This window comes from Dreissena polymorpha, chromosome 12, assembly GCF_020536995.1.
Source record: "Dreissena polymorpha isolate Duluth1 chromosome 12, UMN_Dpol_1.0, whole genome shotgun sequence".
Taxonomy (NCBI): domain Eukaryota; kingdom Metazoa; phylum Mollusca; class Bivalvia; order Myida; family Dreissenidae; genus Dreissena; species Dreissena polymorpha.
The window spans coordinates 32,075,062-32,091,415 of NC_068366.1; the positions used below are offsets into that span (position 1 = coordinate 32,075,062).

A 16,354-nucleotide genomic window follows, 5' to 3' on the forward strand; every position below is an offset into this window, starting at 1 on the left:
GGGGGGGGCGGACGCTACGTTCGCCCCCCCCCCACCCGTCCCTAGCGGCCCCCTGGACCCCCAGCAAATCTTTCAATATCCCATCCCCCATAACCAGAAATCCTGGAACCGCCCCTGAAATGATCTACAAGACCAAGAAAGTAAGTATTAAATGCATAGGCGGATCCAATGGGGGGGGGGGGGCGGACGCTACGTTCGCCCCCCCCCCCCCCCGTCACTAGCGGCCCCCTGGACCCCCAGCAAATCTTTCAATATCCCATCCCCCATAACTAGAAATCCTGGAACCGCCCCTGAAATGATCTGCAAATACTCATTAGTAACACGTATATCCATACAAATAGTTATCATTTGAATCTACCTCCCACTCTCTCTCATGAAAAAATTAAAGCATTTTGATCTTAAACTCTGACCCCATCTTATAGTCTAACACTGTTACCATGCATGTGCGTGTCATAGACATTGCAATGACGACCTTTGTAAATAGTCATGTTTTTGACAACCTACCATTCCATGTACTAAACTTATCTTACTTAATTCTAGTAGTTGCTGATAAAACAAATTCAAGGCGTACAATTATGAGGTATACAAAAATAGATTTAAACTCACACACATTTATTTCTATATTATTTCCAATATCATGGTAAACATCATAAAAACCTGAGACGCACTGAGCATTGAAAATTTGTACATTTGCATTCTTGAAAGACTATCTGAAACTATCTTAACCGTCTACGGGGTTGAGTGGGTGGACACAGCGTACCCTCTCCCTTTTAATTCCTCTTACATGTGCAAAAATCGATTTTTTAATCATGCTGATTTGTGATTTAATGGATTTGTAAAATCAATATACAGTTACATTTTAGTACTTTTCACAGCTTTTCTGTATTAAGGTACAACATGTGAGTTTGCATGTGCATGTCTATTGCGGAGCTTTGTTTTTGAAAGGTAGGTACTACAACTAATACTACGTTTATAAACACATAAATTGTGAACTTTGTATACATTTATCCATTTCAAGTACTCAATTATTTATAGACAGTGGTGATTACCCCCTCCCCCCCCGCAACCCCCACACACCTAGTCTAGCTCTTAAAGGGGACTTTTCAAAGATTTTGCATGTATTGAAGTTAGTCATTAAATGCGTTATATTGATAAATGTTAACATAGGATCTAAAAAGCGCCAGTAAAAAAAACAAGAAGAAAATTAAAGAAAGAAAAAAAAGTAACCCTAAACTGGGCTCCAACCACTGACCCCTGGGGTAAAAGGCTATCACTTAGACCACTTGGCCATCCGTGCTCATACGATGAGTTCCGTATTTTATACTTAATATAAGCAATCCTCGTTATAGTATCACAAAATATAACTACAACAACATAACTCTCCAAAAAATTCAATCATTTCAATATGCAACGCTTTAAAATTTTCAGGTTTTTAAAAAGTTAAAAGATGCATATTACGGATATTTTTGAGCATGGTAAATGTTCAGTATTAATGTTTCCTCACAAATATCATAACTACAACGAAAATTTGCGAAACTGAAACAATTTTTTGATCAATTTATCAAAATGTGAAAAGGCCCCTTTAAATGGTCAGTGCAAGTAGGTCGAAAGTAAAACAATTAAAACAAACATTTCAAAATTTATTAATTAGCAATTAAATAAGTGTGATGCATTTAGCATAATTGATCAGTGAAAGACCCGCGCACATTCAATCAAATACAACCAACAATCATGTACAGTCCTGTCATGCTTACATTCAAAGCAAACACTTCATACCTGGTACACTTATTTTGAACAACTTCTAATCTTTATTATATTGTCTTTTATGTGGTTCCTATATCTAACGTATGCCATTGTATATGGCTTACAACATAATGAGTATTATACATCAATTGCAGGAATAAAACGTTCTTTCGCAGTTATGCAGTTTAATTATTTATCAATATACTGTTCATTGATAGATCATTTAGAAGTTTGATAAGTTACACAATGCAATCTATCTAGTAATTTAACTCACTACTTTGAAACTTTGTCATCAAAATAGAGCAGTTGCTATTCACTGATGATGTAAAATAGTTCAATGACCCAGAATAGCACAAAAAGCACAAAAAGCAAGAGGGCCATGATTGCTGTACAGTGCTCACCTGAATTCAAAGTACAACACTCATCACAGATTCGACCTGATGGCTTCGGTTTTCACTTCATTTGACCCAGCTTAAAATTTGGCCTTAATAAGGTCAAGACTAACATTCAGACTAAGTGTTATCATAATTTGGTCATAAATGAGTGTTTATAAGGTTTTTCTAGAATTTAACTGGTGACCTTGTTTTAGATAATACTTTACCACGCCTCAAAATTAGCCTAAAACTGTCAATATAAACATTCTGGCTAGTTTTAACAAGATGTAAGTCATAAATGTTGCTTCTAGAGCAGTGATAAGTTTAAAAAAAAAATATTTGACCTAATGACGTAGTTTTTGGACACACCTTATCCAGATTTGCATTTGAACTAGGTATTGTCAAGATAAACATTATGACAAAGTTTCATCAAAATTGGGCACAAAATGTGGCCACTGGTGTGGTAACAAGGTTTAAGTTGATACTGCATGACACACACAACAGTGCTGGACATAGACTGACCACAATAACTCACCTGGAGCACTCCGTGTTTGGTGAACTAAAAAAACAATTCAAGGAGACATTATCACCTAAATATACATTTACGCATTAAGCTTTTAACGTAAGCAAGCAAAGACATATGCAATAAAGACAATAACAGCAACAAAAGAGATAAACATACAATTTGAAGGTAGCAGTGACAGGAATTCAGTTCAATTGTAAATGTCCACACTATATACATGTACATGCTTTGGTATGAATCAATAGGGGCATGTAACTCTAATCTTTCCTGTATTTGCATTATGTTTTGTTCGCACATGTTTGCACAAGTTCAATGATGAATAAACATTATACTTAGTGAGATACTTTCTCAATTGATTAAAACATTTTCCAGTACCAAAACGAATGTATTTGTCATAATGGTCTTTTAATATATTCATGCACAAATGTCAGTGCCATGTAAATATTGGCTATCTATATTTTACCCTATAATAAGATATTTATACTATAATATAGTGGAAATATGGAAAATCATTGCCCACTAGAATTGAATCATGAATATGAACAATATGATGATCATATTAAATCATTCTTAACCAATCAGACACACAATGAAGTATAATAAATAAAATGTACCTCCATTCCTTAAAAAAATTTAAGACTTGTTTTCTAACAACCTAAAACCTTATCCCAATCTCTACAGAGGGCAAATAAAATTCCCTTGCGGGAAGGTAGAACATTTTTCTACAGAAATATTCTTACAGCCTTAGACTTGTACCTCAAGGAGGTAAAAGTTACATATCATTGCACTTACACATTGTGCTGTGATATATCACTATATGAAAATATTGAAATGCATACAACCCCAAATGTTTAAACATGATTTTTTAGGACAGAAAAATACTGAAGCAACAACTACATATTAATAACCCTAGCAATGCTGAATTGATTCCAAAACCTAACATAGTTATGACATTTTCCTACCAACTTCTGGTAAAAACACAATTATGTGACATCATAGATAACAGCAGTGTTGGCATTTACAGTATTAAAAGCAGTATAAACATGACAACAAAACATGATACAAAGAACATAACAGGGACATAATTAACTGTATTTAAAGTCTAATTATCACAATTAAATGGTGTGAAAAGTTAACTTCTTGTCATTGGAAACTGTGGGATATTATCAATGCGGGGTTTTTGTTTTTGCAAAATGTACATACATGTACATAAATCCTTATACACACAAACAGTCTACAATATATCACAGATTACTGATTTTTTTATTGGTACAACATAATTTTCTGAGTCATGGAAAAGAAAAAAAGAGCAATTTGAAAGAAATATTCTGGATAATTTACTTTTACAATTTTTACCAACTGCAATCTTTTTTGTGTGCCTAAAAACAGAGCAGACAATAAGTGCGATTCAAAACACCAAACTTTAAATTATAAAAGAACTTCACCAAATAATATTTAACAAAATTAAACATAAATATAGAATTAACATGCCTTTTTTAACATAACAAACCATAAGAAGAAACCAAAAAAAGCATGTAAAAAAAGTTTTAAAAATTCCAATGAGATTCCACCATTGTAATCACTATGCCAACAATTCTTCGTCACTATCATCATGGTAACTGGCTGGTTTTGACGTTACGTTAACGATGGAATCATCCTCCCTCAGAGGACTGGTGCTAGCAGGTCCCCCCGAGGCGTCCTCCACTGTTATCACTTCATCTTCCTCGCCAAATATATCGTTCATATCACCAGCAGGTAACTGGGAACAAAAAATAGGAAAATAAGAGCCTCGTAACAGGAAAACTGTACTTAATGCCTGTGTGTAAATAGTCGTGCAGTCTCCACAGGCTAACCACGGATGACACTTTCCGCTTTTATGGAATTTTATTGTTTCACTGAAGTTTGTTCGAGACGAAAGTCCTGTCAAGGCAAAAAGTGTCGTCCCTGATTAGCCAGTGCAAATTCAATCATTCACTTGTTCACCAATTTTACATGAATAACATACAAGTATTTGGCATTATTGATGAATAGGTACACAGAATATGAGCTGTCTCATGCAAAAAGGGTCTTATGACATATGCAGCGAGCATACCTCCAGATCTGCCTGTGCATCTAAGCAGTCTTATCTGGAACTACAATATCCACTTTAACCCTTTACCACTTAGATGCATATTTTGATGCATTTGAACTCCCTTAGAAAGTTAATTTCAATTAAAGGTCTTTCTTACTAGTTTCAAATTTTTAAGGCTTCATTTTGTACCCTAAGATACTGATGAGCAGCAAACAGCATAAAACCTGAACAGTCTGCATGTTACTCGCAGGCTGTTCTGGTTTTATGCTATTTGCACATAGCAATTTTCACTTTGCTACTAAGTGGGAAAGGGTTAAATAACGCAAGTGTTTGTGGTCTCATTAGCAGACAGGGTGGCTACTGACCAGACCGTGCGGATGGGCAAGCTGGCTACTCTGGCTGCGTAGGCATAAGACCCATTAATGCATGAGGCTGGTCATTTTCAAGTGGATTTTAACTCCAGGACAATCACTTACTCTCGAAGAAACACTATAACATCACTATACATTCAATATAAGCTTAAAACTGTATCAAGTAAGTTTTAACACAGATAAACATATACATGTATTTACTTAAACGCATTTACATGTTTTATTTCATAATTGAATTATAGCCCCTTACTGCATTTTACGGGCATATGAATAGTGGGTAAATGAGGTCACATATGCCTTATAATGCGGTCATGAATATTTATGAATAAAATTGCATACAGCAAGGGTATATCAGATAATTAATAAAAGCTGCGCCATGAGCGCATGATACGCCCGTCGTTCGCCAATGAAGTAGTAAGGTAATAAATAACCCTTTGAATCATTTTTTTACTTCAGTTTATTTGTATTTGAATACATGGTTTATTTTATAAGTACATGAGCATGGAAATCATGAAATTTTGACGAACAAAGTCCCATAACTCTGGAACGACAATTCAGAATTCCGTCAAAAACGAAAGGGGATCAGGGTTTATCAATATTAAGATTGTGTTGAAATTTGAAAAAAATCCATCGAAGGATATTTGAGCTACAGTAGGACATTCAATGAAATCACGAAATTTTGACGAACAAAGTCCCATAACTCTGGAACGACAATTCAGAATTCCGTCAAAAACGAAAGGGGATCAGGGTTTATCAATATTAAGATTGTGTTAAAATTTGAAGAAAATCTGTCAAAGGATATTTGACGTAGCGTACGACATTAACAGACGGACGGACGGACGGACGGACGGACAGACGGACGCGGGGTATACCATAATACGTCCCGTCATAGACGGGCGTATAAAAACAGGTCATTTTGTTCTGTTGAAGTAAAGAATTTTTAAATATATATACAACAAATATATATACGGTATTCAAAGATTTGCCACAGATATCATGCAATCCAATTTTTTGTATTTTTTTCAAGTTCGTATGTAAGAAACCAGTTGTTTGAAAACCAGTAAACTTCAGAAAAACATTGAAAGTCTGCCATATACAATGAAGGAGTACTGATAACAATGTAGTGCATCAACAAGATTTAATTCTGGTAGAATGTGCAATACATGTATTGAGAGGGATCAATCATTGCTAGAGCCAGCAAATGAGCCCTGTTCTGGGCTTCGCGCATGTGCGTAAAGTGTCATCCCAGATGAGCCTGTGCAGTCCACACAGGCTAATCTGGAACAGCACTTGCTGCTTTTATTGAATTTTTTTGCTAATTAGAAGTCTCTTCTAAAGGAAAATCCAGTTAAGGCCGAAAATGTCGTCCCTGATTAGCCATAGTGGACTGCACAGGCTTATCTGGGATGACATTTAAAGAACATGCCATTAGCCCAGTTTTCCAAGAACAAGGTTCAAATGAGCAATGCCACCAGAACATGGACACCTCACAAAGTAACAAATGGGACAACTATGAACAGTATCTGTTATGATAAGAACGGTATTATCTGCTTTGAAATCTGATCAAAACGTTTACTTAGATTGATGCAAAAATCCACTTGTGTAATCACGAGTAGAAATACCAACACTGAGACGGACAGAATATACACTGACTATTGATGCAACACGTTGACAACACTGATATGGTAAGCGATTACACTGATGAAATACGTTGCCTTGACAACTAAGAGTCACACTGTTATAACAGTTAAGACTTGATCCTGATTCCTATCCTTTATGCAAAGCACTTGGCAGTAAGGCAATCAGTACCCCTAACTTTAGCTAGCTCTTGGGTAGCGGATCTGGTGTCCACCAAGCGACCTGAAGGTTACAGGTTTGTTTTTAATCCCCACTAAGGGAGCGTTCTTTATATCTCCCCAACATACACTAAGTACTGGTTCTTCCCAGGAAACATACCTGAGAGCACTTAAATAAGCATTTGGCTTTCAATGCAATCATTCTCAAACAAGGGCTGTTTGCAAACCATGCATGCCCCCCATATGGGCTGTCAGTTTTAGTGGCAGCCATTGCGTGAATACGTTTTTTGTTACTGTGACATTGACCTTTGACCTTGTGACCTGAAAATCAATAGGGGTCATCTGCCAGTCAAGATCAATATACCTATGAAATTTCATGATCCTAGACCTAAGCTTTCTTGAGTTATCATCCGGAAACGATTTTACTGTTTCGAGTCACTGTGACCTTGACCTTTGACATAGTGACCTGAAAATCAATAGGGGTCATCTGCAAGTCATGATCAATGTTCCTATGAAGTTTCATGTTCCTAGGCAAAAGCATTCTTGAGTTATCATCCGGAAACCATTTTACTGTTTTGAGTCACAGTGACCTTGACCTTTGACCTAGTGACCTGAAAATCAATAGTGGTCATTTGCCAGTCATGATCAATGTTCCTATGAAGTTTCATGATCCTAGGCGTAAGCATTCTTGAGTTATCATCCGTAAACCATTTTACTATTTCGAGTCACTGTGACCTTGACCTTTGACCTAGTGACCTGAAAATCAATAGGGGTCATCTTCCAGTCATGATCAATGTACCTATTAAGTTTCATGATCCTAGGCCTAAGCATTCATGAGTTATCATCCGGAAACCATTTTACTATTTAGAGTCACTGTGACCTTGATCTTTGACCAAGTGACCTGAAAATCAATAGGGGTCATCTGTCAGTCATGATCAATGTACCTATAAAGTTTCATGATCCTAGGCCTAAGCACTCTTGAGTTATCATCCGGAAACCATCTGGTGGACGGACGGACCGACATAACGACCCACCGACATGTGCAAAACAATATACCCCCTCTTCTTCGAAGGGGGGCATAATAAATAGGTTTAAACTAAATATAGTTTTAACTAGCCATAGGGTAAGCAACCAGCCATGTCAGACATTCCCTGTATGGGGCTCAAATCTATGCCGTACTGTTCGGTAGGCATAAGCCCCCACCACTAAGCCAGGGTGGCATAAAAAGGTGTATGAGATTTGTTGCTATATCCATGTTTGACAAGTTACAATGTTTTAATCAATTGAAATGACGATGTTAAGCTATGCTTGATTACTGAAGATAACCATGTTTACATGGATTGAAATTATGATGTTTTTGTCATTTTTTTCCCCCATTTTGGTTGAAACAACAACAAGCTTGTATACAGAAAGAAACATATTCTTAGCAAGTTTGGAAAAAATGAGACTTTAACTAAACACTTCAATAGATGACATGCTATGATAATTCTTAGATGGCAATTCTGAGACAACATATAGAAATACATGTTAATATGAAACACTTCTGAACTGGCATCAAACTGGCAACTGAAGGAAAACATTGAAGTCCATGCACATGTGCAGTGCACTAACATTGAGGAATGACAGGGTTTGAGATGGGGAAAAGCTTGAATCAACAATAGGAAACAACATTTATAATTACCCTTTGATATCTCAGCTGAAAGAATTGGTTCAGCTTGTTAAATTAGAAAGGAAGGTTTGATTAAACATTTTTAAGTTTTTGCTTTGCTATTTTAGGAGTATTTTATATAAAAAATGTGTTTATGCTCTGTATGTAACATATTCAATATTGCAGTATTATAATGAATTCATACATGTATAATTACATAAAACTGTTATTAATTACCTTGATTAACTATATACAGAAATGAACAATCCATTAACAATGCCAACGGATTACATAAAGAGATACATGTAAAACATGTGTGCCTACCAATTTGCAGCAAAGCAGTCAATATGTGAAATTGTGAAGATATTTGCTCAATAATGCATGTGCCTCTGACCTTGAACTTCGATCTCTTGATCTAGGGGTCTTACTTCTCTCAAGATTAACCAGCATAATAATTTAAATGATCTGAGATTAAAGCATTCTCTATATATTGTGAGGAATATATTGTGACAAAAGCGATGGGCGAGTAGCCTGGTGACAAAGCATATTCAACGGGTCTGGTTGAGTTTTAATAAAATACTGGGTACTAAATCAATAACCATACAATTTAGATATATTCTATGATGTCTACACAGCTAACAACATCCAGACCCTGAAATAATTTGTTAAACACTGTAGCTTTCTTTGCTTAAGCACCTATACTTTATAGACTTAATTACTACTGGATTTTTTTCTGACTGATGTACACAATTTTATGGTTACATTTACATTAACACTTGTTTTTTTATGCACTAAACTTCCCATCACTTAGATATATCTACCTAAGAAATGCTAATTTGATAAAGTTTTCAAAATATGCCCCCATTCACAATTTAAAAATAATAAATTCACATAGAGCAACAACTCTCAAAATATAGAAGAAAGAGTTATGGTTATTGTACACTAAACATCCTAACAACAATACCTACCAATAGTTTCAAGTGCATACCTCTTTCAGTTTTCAAGATAAGCTTAGGACAACATCTAAATGCAAAAATTAACAATGGGCTATAACAGTAAAATTATTGAAGCAAGGTTAACGCTTTTTATGCACTGCCCTGCACAATTTGATTAACCTTCATATAAAATTATCAAGATATCCTCCTACCAGAAATGTGTAAGGACTCGGATGCCTCCCCTATAATTCACTCTACATAGAAGCGAGTGTTGCTTGAAACACATAATGAGAAAAGTTTATATACTGACGGTCACAGGAACAGCTACTATTGCCAATACACTATTATACCACAGTGACTTGACCTTGAAGCTTTGCACAACAAATAATCCAGATATTATGATTATTTGTGCCAATTTTATTGTGAAATCCCATAATGCAAAAAAAATATAGATATAAGGAATACGCAAAAAACTCCTATAGTACACTCTGACCTTGTCCTTGAAGCGACGGACATGGTTGTCTTGATATGATAGTCATTTGTGCCAATTTAATTTGAAATCCCATCATGCACTACAAAGTTATGAGCTGGACGCAAAATGTTCAGCACAAACACATTTACAAACTAACACACAATCAAACAAAACTAACACACAAACACACAGATAGGGGTAACACAATATCCCATTCTGCCTAAATCATGGCAGACGGATAAGAAAAAAGGTCGTAATGTTATAGAATGCCTAAGTTGTAATATTTAAAGTAGGATGAAAATAATTGCATTTGCATATCATTTAGAAAATTGCCTGCAAGTTTGAATGCTGAACATTCAAAAATGTACCCTGACAGGTATGATCAAGGTTTGATTTATGGAAGCACAGACAGACAGACGGAGAATGGACTGACAGACGGAAGGACGGACAGATGGACGGACAGATGTCCATAGCGATTCCAGTATATAACAAACTGTCAATAGCAAGTTTCCATGGTTACCTGAGAGTATTCACGTCTTCCTCTTCTTGAATACAAGTCTTGAATGCGAGCAAAACATGCATCTCTAAAATACGAAGAACAAATATTTGATTTATTATATCAAATATAAGGTACTCAGAACATAACTACTTATTGTCAAGCACAAACAACTATTCAACTATTAATCTTAAAATAGTATACAAAGAATAACAAGAACATTGTCCAAACAAGGTAGTATTGTATATGATATTTCTGACATGCTTTAAAAGCCCATACACACTCAAAATAAAGGAATATTTCGTACATTTCGAAAAAATAAAGTTAACGCATAAAAAATCAATGTCTCTATAACAATAGTACAGTGGCATAGAGGTGGCATAGAGGTGACATTCACTTCTCTTTTTTTAAATTGCTCTCCTCTTTTTTCTATCTCGTGGCAACGAGTTAGCTATGTCGTGACCACGAGATAGAAGAAAGAGAAGTGCAAAACTAAATAAAAGCGGATTGCAATAAAAACAAAAGGGCCATGATGGCCCTGACTAACCAAATACAATCCCAACCCAGATTTCATAAAGATAAACATTCTGACCAAGTTTCATAAATATTGGATGAAAACTATGACCTCTACTGACTACACAAACAAATTGTTGACGTTTTTTCTGTTATTTGACCTAGTGACATTGTTTTTGACTCCAGATGACCCAAATACAATCCGAACCCAGATTTGATCAAGATAAACATTCTGACCAAATTTCATAAAGATTGGATGAAAACTGCGACCTCTATTGTCTACACAAGGTTTTTCTATTATTTGACCTATTATGTGACCTAGTTTTTTACCCCAGATGACCCAAATACAATCCCAACCCAGATTTTATCAAGATAAACATTCTGACCAAATTTCATAAAGATTGGATGAAAACTGTGACCTCTACTGTCTACACAAACAAATTGTTGATGGACGGACGCATGCATACACATACGGACGTCGGACATCACACGGTCACATAAGCTCACCATGTCACTTCGTGACAGGTGAGCTCAAAAGAGCGGTGCAGTAAATAAAGGCAGAGTGCATTAAACAAAAGAGGAGAGAATTTTCGCTATCTCGAGATCCCGAAATAGTCAGCCAATCAAATTTTGCGTAACATGTGTACGTATATATATATATATATATATATATATATATATATATATATATATATATATATATATATATATATATATATATATATATATATATATATATATAATAACAAGAGATGTGTTTGTCAGAAACACAATGCCCCCTTTTGCGCGGCTTCGAAATAAAATTTCAATATATCATTTGGCAGGTTTAGAAATTATCTCCCTTTTAAAGCTAATTACTTCCCTTGGATTGTATTTTTTTACTTTTGACCTTGACCTTTCACCACTCAAAATGTGCAGCTTCATTAGATACACATGCCAAATATCAAGTTGCTATCTTTAGTATTGCTAAGTTATGGCCAATGTAAAAGTTTTCGGACAGACACACAGACAGATAGACAGACAGACAGACAAACGGACTGACAGTTCAACTGCTATATGCCACCCTATTGGAGGCATAAAAATAATAAAACTATGGGCTTCCCTCCTGTGCCCAAACATGGTTGTCTTCAAAGGAGACATTTTCTTCAGACAAGTAAGCCTGGCTCTGGTAAAACGGGATTTAATGCATGTGCATAAAGTGTCATCCAAAATTAGCCTGTGCAGTCTGCAAAGTCTAATCAGGGAATACTGCTTTTAAATTTATGGTATTTTTTGTTCAAAAGAAGTGTCTTCATATCAAAAATCCATTTTAGGCGTAAAGTGTCATCCCTGATAAGCCTGTGCGGACTGCACAGGCTAATCTAGGACCAAACATTATTCACATGCATTAAGCCCCTTTTTTGTCAAAGCATGACTCAAATGTTTCCACCAACCTTCGTTCCTTTTTATGGAAGACTACCAAAAGTATACAGAGGATAATTGCAGAGAGGAATGTGGCAACGACCCCAACAACTGTACTAGAGGAGAGGCCTCCTCCCCCAGACTTCTGCGCAGTGCTGGCATCCTTGGTCCCTCCAGTGTTGTCACCGGTACCCCCACCGCTGCTGGGTTTCACTGTTGTACTACTCACTGATGGGATGATTCTGGATAAGTGTATAAGAAATAGTTGTGTAGGGGTTTTATTTAAAATTTGTATCATGGTCGTCAAACATAAAAGCAACCATCCTTTACACGTTCAATAAAAATATGCGAATAAGATAAACAAGAGCTTTGTGACAAACAAAACAGCAGTGCCCTATATATATATCTGGAACATACTGCTGGAGTTACAATAGGACATTGATTATATATATCAACCAAGCTTAAGCACTTTTTTGTTATTACAGATTGCAGATTTGAGTTTTCAATTATTTTTGTAACCATGTAAATGACAATTTTATTCTAACGAAAACAATGCTGAAATAACATGCATATTCCCTATATGGCACTCCATCTGCATACAGAGTTTCATCAGCAAAGCTAAAGTATATTTTGAGTTATCGCAGGATCTAGATTTGGACAGACAGACCCACTGACAATCCATGAGAACACTCAAAGTCCACTCTGGTTACACTGATAGTGAAACACCAATAGCCCACTCTGGTTACACTGATAGGGGAACAACAATAGTCCACTCTGGTTACACTGATAGGGGAACATCAATAGTCCACTCTGGTTACACTGATAGGGGAACAACAATAGTCCACTCTGGTTACACTGATAGGGGAACACCAATAGTCCACTTTGGTTACACTGATAGGGAAACACCAATAGTCCACTCAGGTTACACTGATAGGGGAACACCAATAGTCCACTCAGGTTACACTGATAGGGGAACACCAATAGTCCACTCTGGTTACACTGATAGGGAAACACCAATAGTCCACTCAGGTTACACTGATAGGGGAACACCAATAGTCCACTTTGGTTACACTGATAGGGGAACACCAATAGTTCACTCGTGTTACACTGATAGGGGAACACCTATAGTCCACTCAGGTTACACTAATAGGGGAACACCAATTGTCCATTTGGGTTACACTGATAGGGGAATCAGACAAATGTATCCAATCATTGCAAGAGCTGCCTCTGACAAAAAGAAAATCGAAATAATAAACTGTGTATTACATGTACTTTAATTAAGTCAAAACAGTATTGACTTACACATTCAGTTGAACACACGCTTGCTTGGTTTCCCATGAGAACACAAAGAGACAATCTGAGGAATTATGTAGTATCTGCGGTGCTTGCTGGAAAAGACAAGTTTGTGCGTTCTTTTATTTTCCCTTTGTGAGTAACGTCATGGGAAAATGGGTCTTAGGCCATATGCGGCCAGCCTAGCTCAAGGCCTACGTATCAGTGCAGACTGGTCAGGAGCTACCTTTTGTGCTTACAACACCACAAATCTTGCATGACTTTAAGCTGACAGAGTTGCTCCTCATAAACTGTGAGATTGCTCAGGCTGGTATGAAGCTACGCTGGCTGCATATGGCATAAAACCCATTTTTGCATGAAACGGCTAATATAATATTTAAAAAGACCCACACACAAGCACTTACAATTATGGTTTAGCAAATTCATTAACAGATACAAATGTAGGTATAAAGGCCACATTCCCTCTAAAATGAAAATGTATGACAATTTTAACAATACCAATACAGTATATCAATTGGACACTGAAAGGCAAAGGCTATTGCAATTAAGTCAACAAAAGTTCCTTAATTGTTTTTTTTTACTACAGTTAACATAAAGTAGGTTTTTAGTCTTACATCACTATTACTGCAAACAAACTGGATAATGCTGGTCACATTTTCTTTGCTGTGCTCGCCTGTACACTGTTCCTCAGTAGTGTATACTGCCTCCAATCTGTCATCTGTAATGGAAGCGACACTATTAGACATAATCCATTTTCAACCAAAAACTTTTCAAGCAATTTCTTTAAGTAACAATAAGATAAATACAGGCAAAGTTAAACATATTTCTAAAGAATTCGGCTGGCTGATTTTCCTTGAATTGTGATGGTTTAATATGTTGCTATCAATATTTACACACACAAAAAAGGATCCAATAATATGAACAATATGAAGAATTGTGATACAGCAGGCTGTCAAGTGACCTTTTTTCAAAAAGTAGGAAAAAATAGGAACTACTTTTGCAAGAAAAGTAGGAAAAAAGTAGGAAAAAGTAGGAACTTTTCCCTCAAAAGTAGGAATACATAATACTTATTTTTTAGACACAGGTCCAGGAAACATAGCTTGAAACAGAGCAGGATTGCCATCACATGTTCTGTATGGATACCCACTTGAAGCTACCTTAAGGGCCCAGAAGATTTCAGCCTTTTGTACACTGTAGGCCATATGCAGCCATGAAGGGTTAAACTTTGTTTTCCCACTAGGAATTTTAGCACTTATAGTGTATCTATGATAATTAAGTTTCAAGCAAAGCTACCCTGATAAAGAAGTATACATGTAATTAGATGCTGTTCATTTTGGTGTATCATCAAATAAGTGGTTAGAGGTCTTCTGTGTATCCATATAAAAATGGTAATTATATTGTGCATGTTATATCCTTAAGCAGAAGACCAAATTTATTTAGTGATACACCAACTTGTTGTACAAGATTAATACTAGTATATAAAGCAGTGTAAATGCTCTGCTACAGCTACATTGTGAAACCTTTAAATTGACAATAGGGTGCAGTTATAATGACTTAAGTTACATTCAAAATGACTGGTCATTGCAGAGCAGATTATGCAACTGGAGATAGGACCTTATCACCTGACATCTTTTATGACAGCATTGATTGGGCAATGAAACAGTTGCACTACATTGTTTATTCCAGTTTCAAATAATGGCTTTTACATTATTGATGACTTTGCGGGAGTGTAATAATGCCGTTTAATAATTTTAATACTTCGCTTTAACACCTTGAAGTTACCTCACTAGCTATGGCATCATTAGACAAGAATTGTGTTTGTCCGAAACACAATGCCCACTATTGCGCAGCTTTGAAATAAAATTTCAATATATCATTTGGCAGGTTTAGAAATTATCTCCCTTTTAAAGCTTATTACTTCCATTGGATTGTATTTTTTTACTTTTGACCTTAAAGGATGACCTTCACCTTTCACCACTCAAAATGTGCAGCTTCATGAGATACACATGCATGCCAAATATCAAGTTGCTATCTTCAATATTGCAAAAGTTATGGCCCATATTAAAGTTTTCGGACTGACACACACACACAGACAGACAGACAAACGGACTGACAGTACAACTGCAATATGCCACCCTACCGGGAGCATAAAAATGTATCAGGGCATTTAGGCTCTGTGCATTTATCTTTAATTACTAAACATGATGTACCTATGATATCAATAGAACATCATATTCGTTGTCATGTAATACAGAATTTATTACATTATATTTGTAAATGATGAAAACTCGGCAAAGCATCAGTTTTATCTTTTTTCCAATAACTTGTGTAATAAATTCCATATTACATAACCACTCATACAATACATGTATCTCTATATCTCTACATTCCAAACAGCAATATCATGTAAACATGCATAAGGTTTGGTCAAATTGTTGTCAATGGAAACAAAATAAAACTGGAATAAACAATGGGTTCCCTCAGCTCTTGCATCACTGGGAACTGTGTAAGGTAGTGAAGTCTGCAGTGTACAAATGCTAAGGAAGTAAACAAGGCCCTAATGTTACTTAAAAAAAAACTTGTCAATAATTTTAAAAGTTACATAAGAAATAAATATTTATGCTCCTGAAGAGGTGCTAGCAGACAGTCAGCATGGGTTGTCAGGTCTCATCTAGATAAATGCACATTAACAGGGATACAGTCATGCCATAGATTCAT

General features: G+C 36.0%; 1 protein-coding gene across 2 annotated transcripts in view; it reads right to left on the reverse strand.

Annotated features, from left to right (window-relative positions):
- Nucleotides 1-1,627: 1,627 nt before the first annotated feature.
- Nucleotides 1,628-16,354, reverse strand: part of LOC127853021 (cation-independent mannose-6-phosphate receptor-like) — a 76,211-nt gene continuing 61,484 nt past the window's right edge. The window contains exons 40-45 of one of the 2 annotated variants that reach the window (XM_052387136.1): nucleotides 14,251-14,354; nucleotides 13,646-13,731; nucleotides 12,376-12,585; nucleotides 10,454-10,517; nucleotides 8,560-8,574; nucleotides 1,628-4,399 (exon numbers count right to left, since the gene is read on the reverse strand). In XM_052387136.1, coding sequence (XP_052243096.1) covers nucleotides 4,223-4,399; nucleotides 8,560-8,574; nucleotides 10,454-10,517; nucleotides 12,376-12,585; nucleotides 13,646-13,731; nucleotides 14,251-14,354 — 656 coding nt within the window. In that variant the 3' untranslated portion in view covers nucleotides 1,628-4,222. The remainder of the gene's footprint in view (nucleotides 4,400-8,559; nucleotides 8,575-10,453; nucleotides 10,518-12,375; nucleotides 12,586-13,645; nucleotides 13,732-14,250; nucleotides 14,355-16,354) is intronic. The other variant, XM_052387137.1, reaches the window with a different exon arrangement.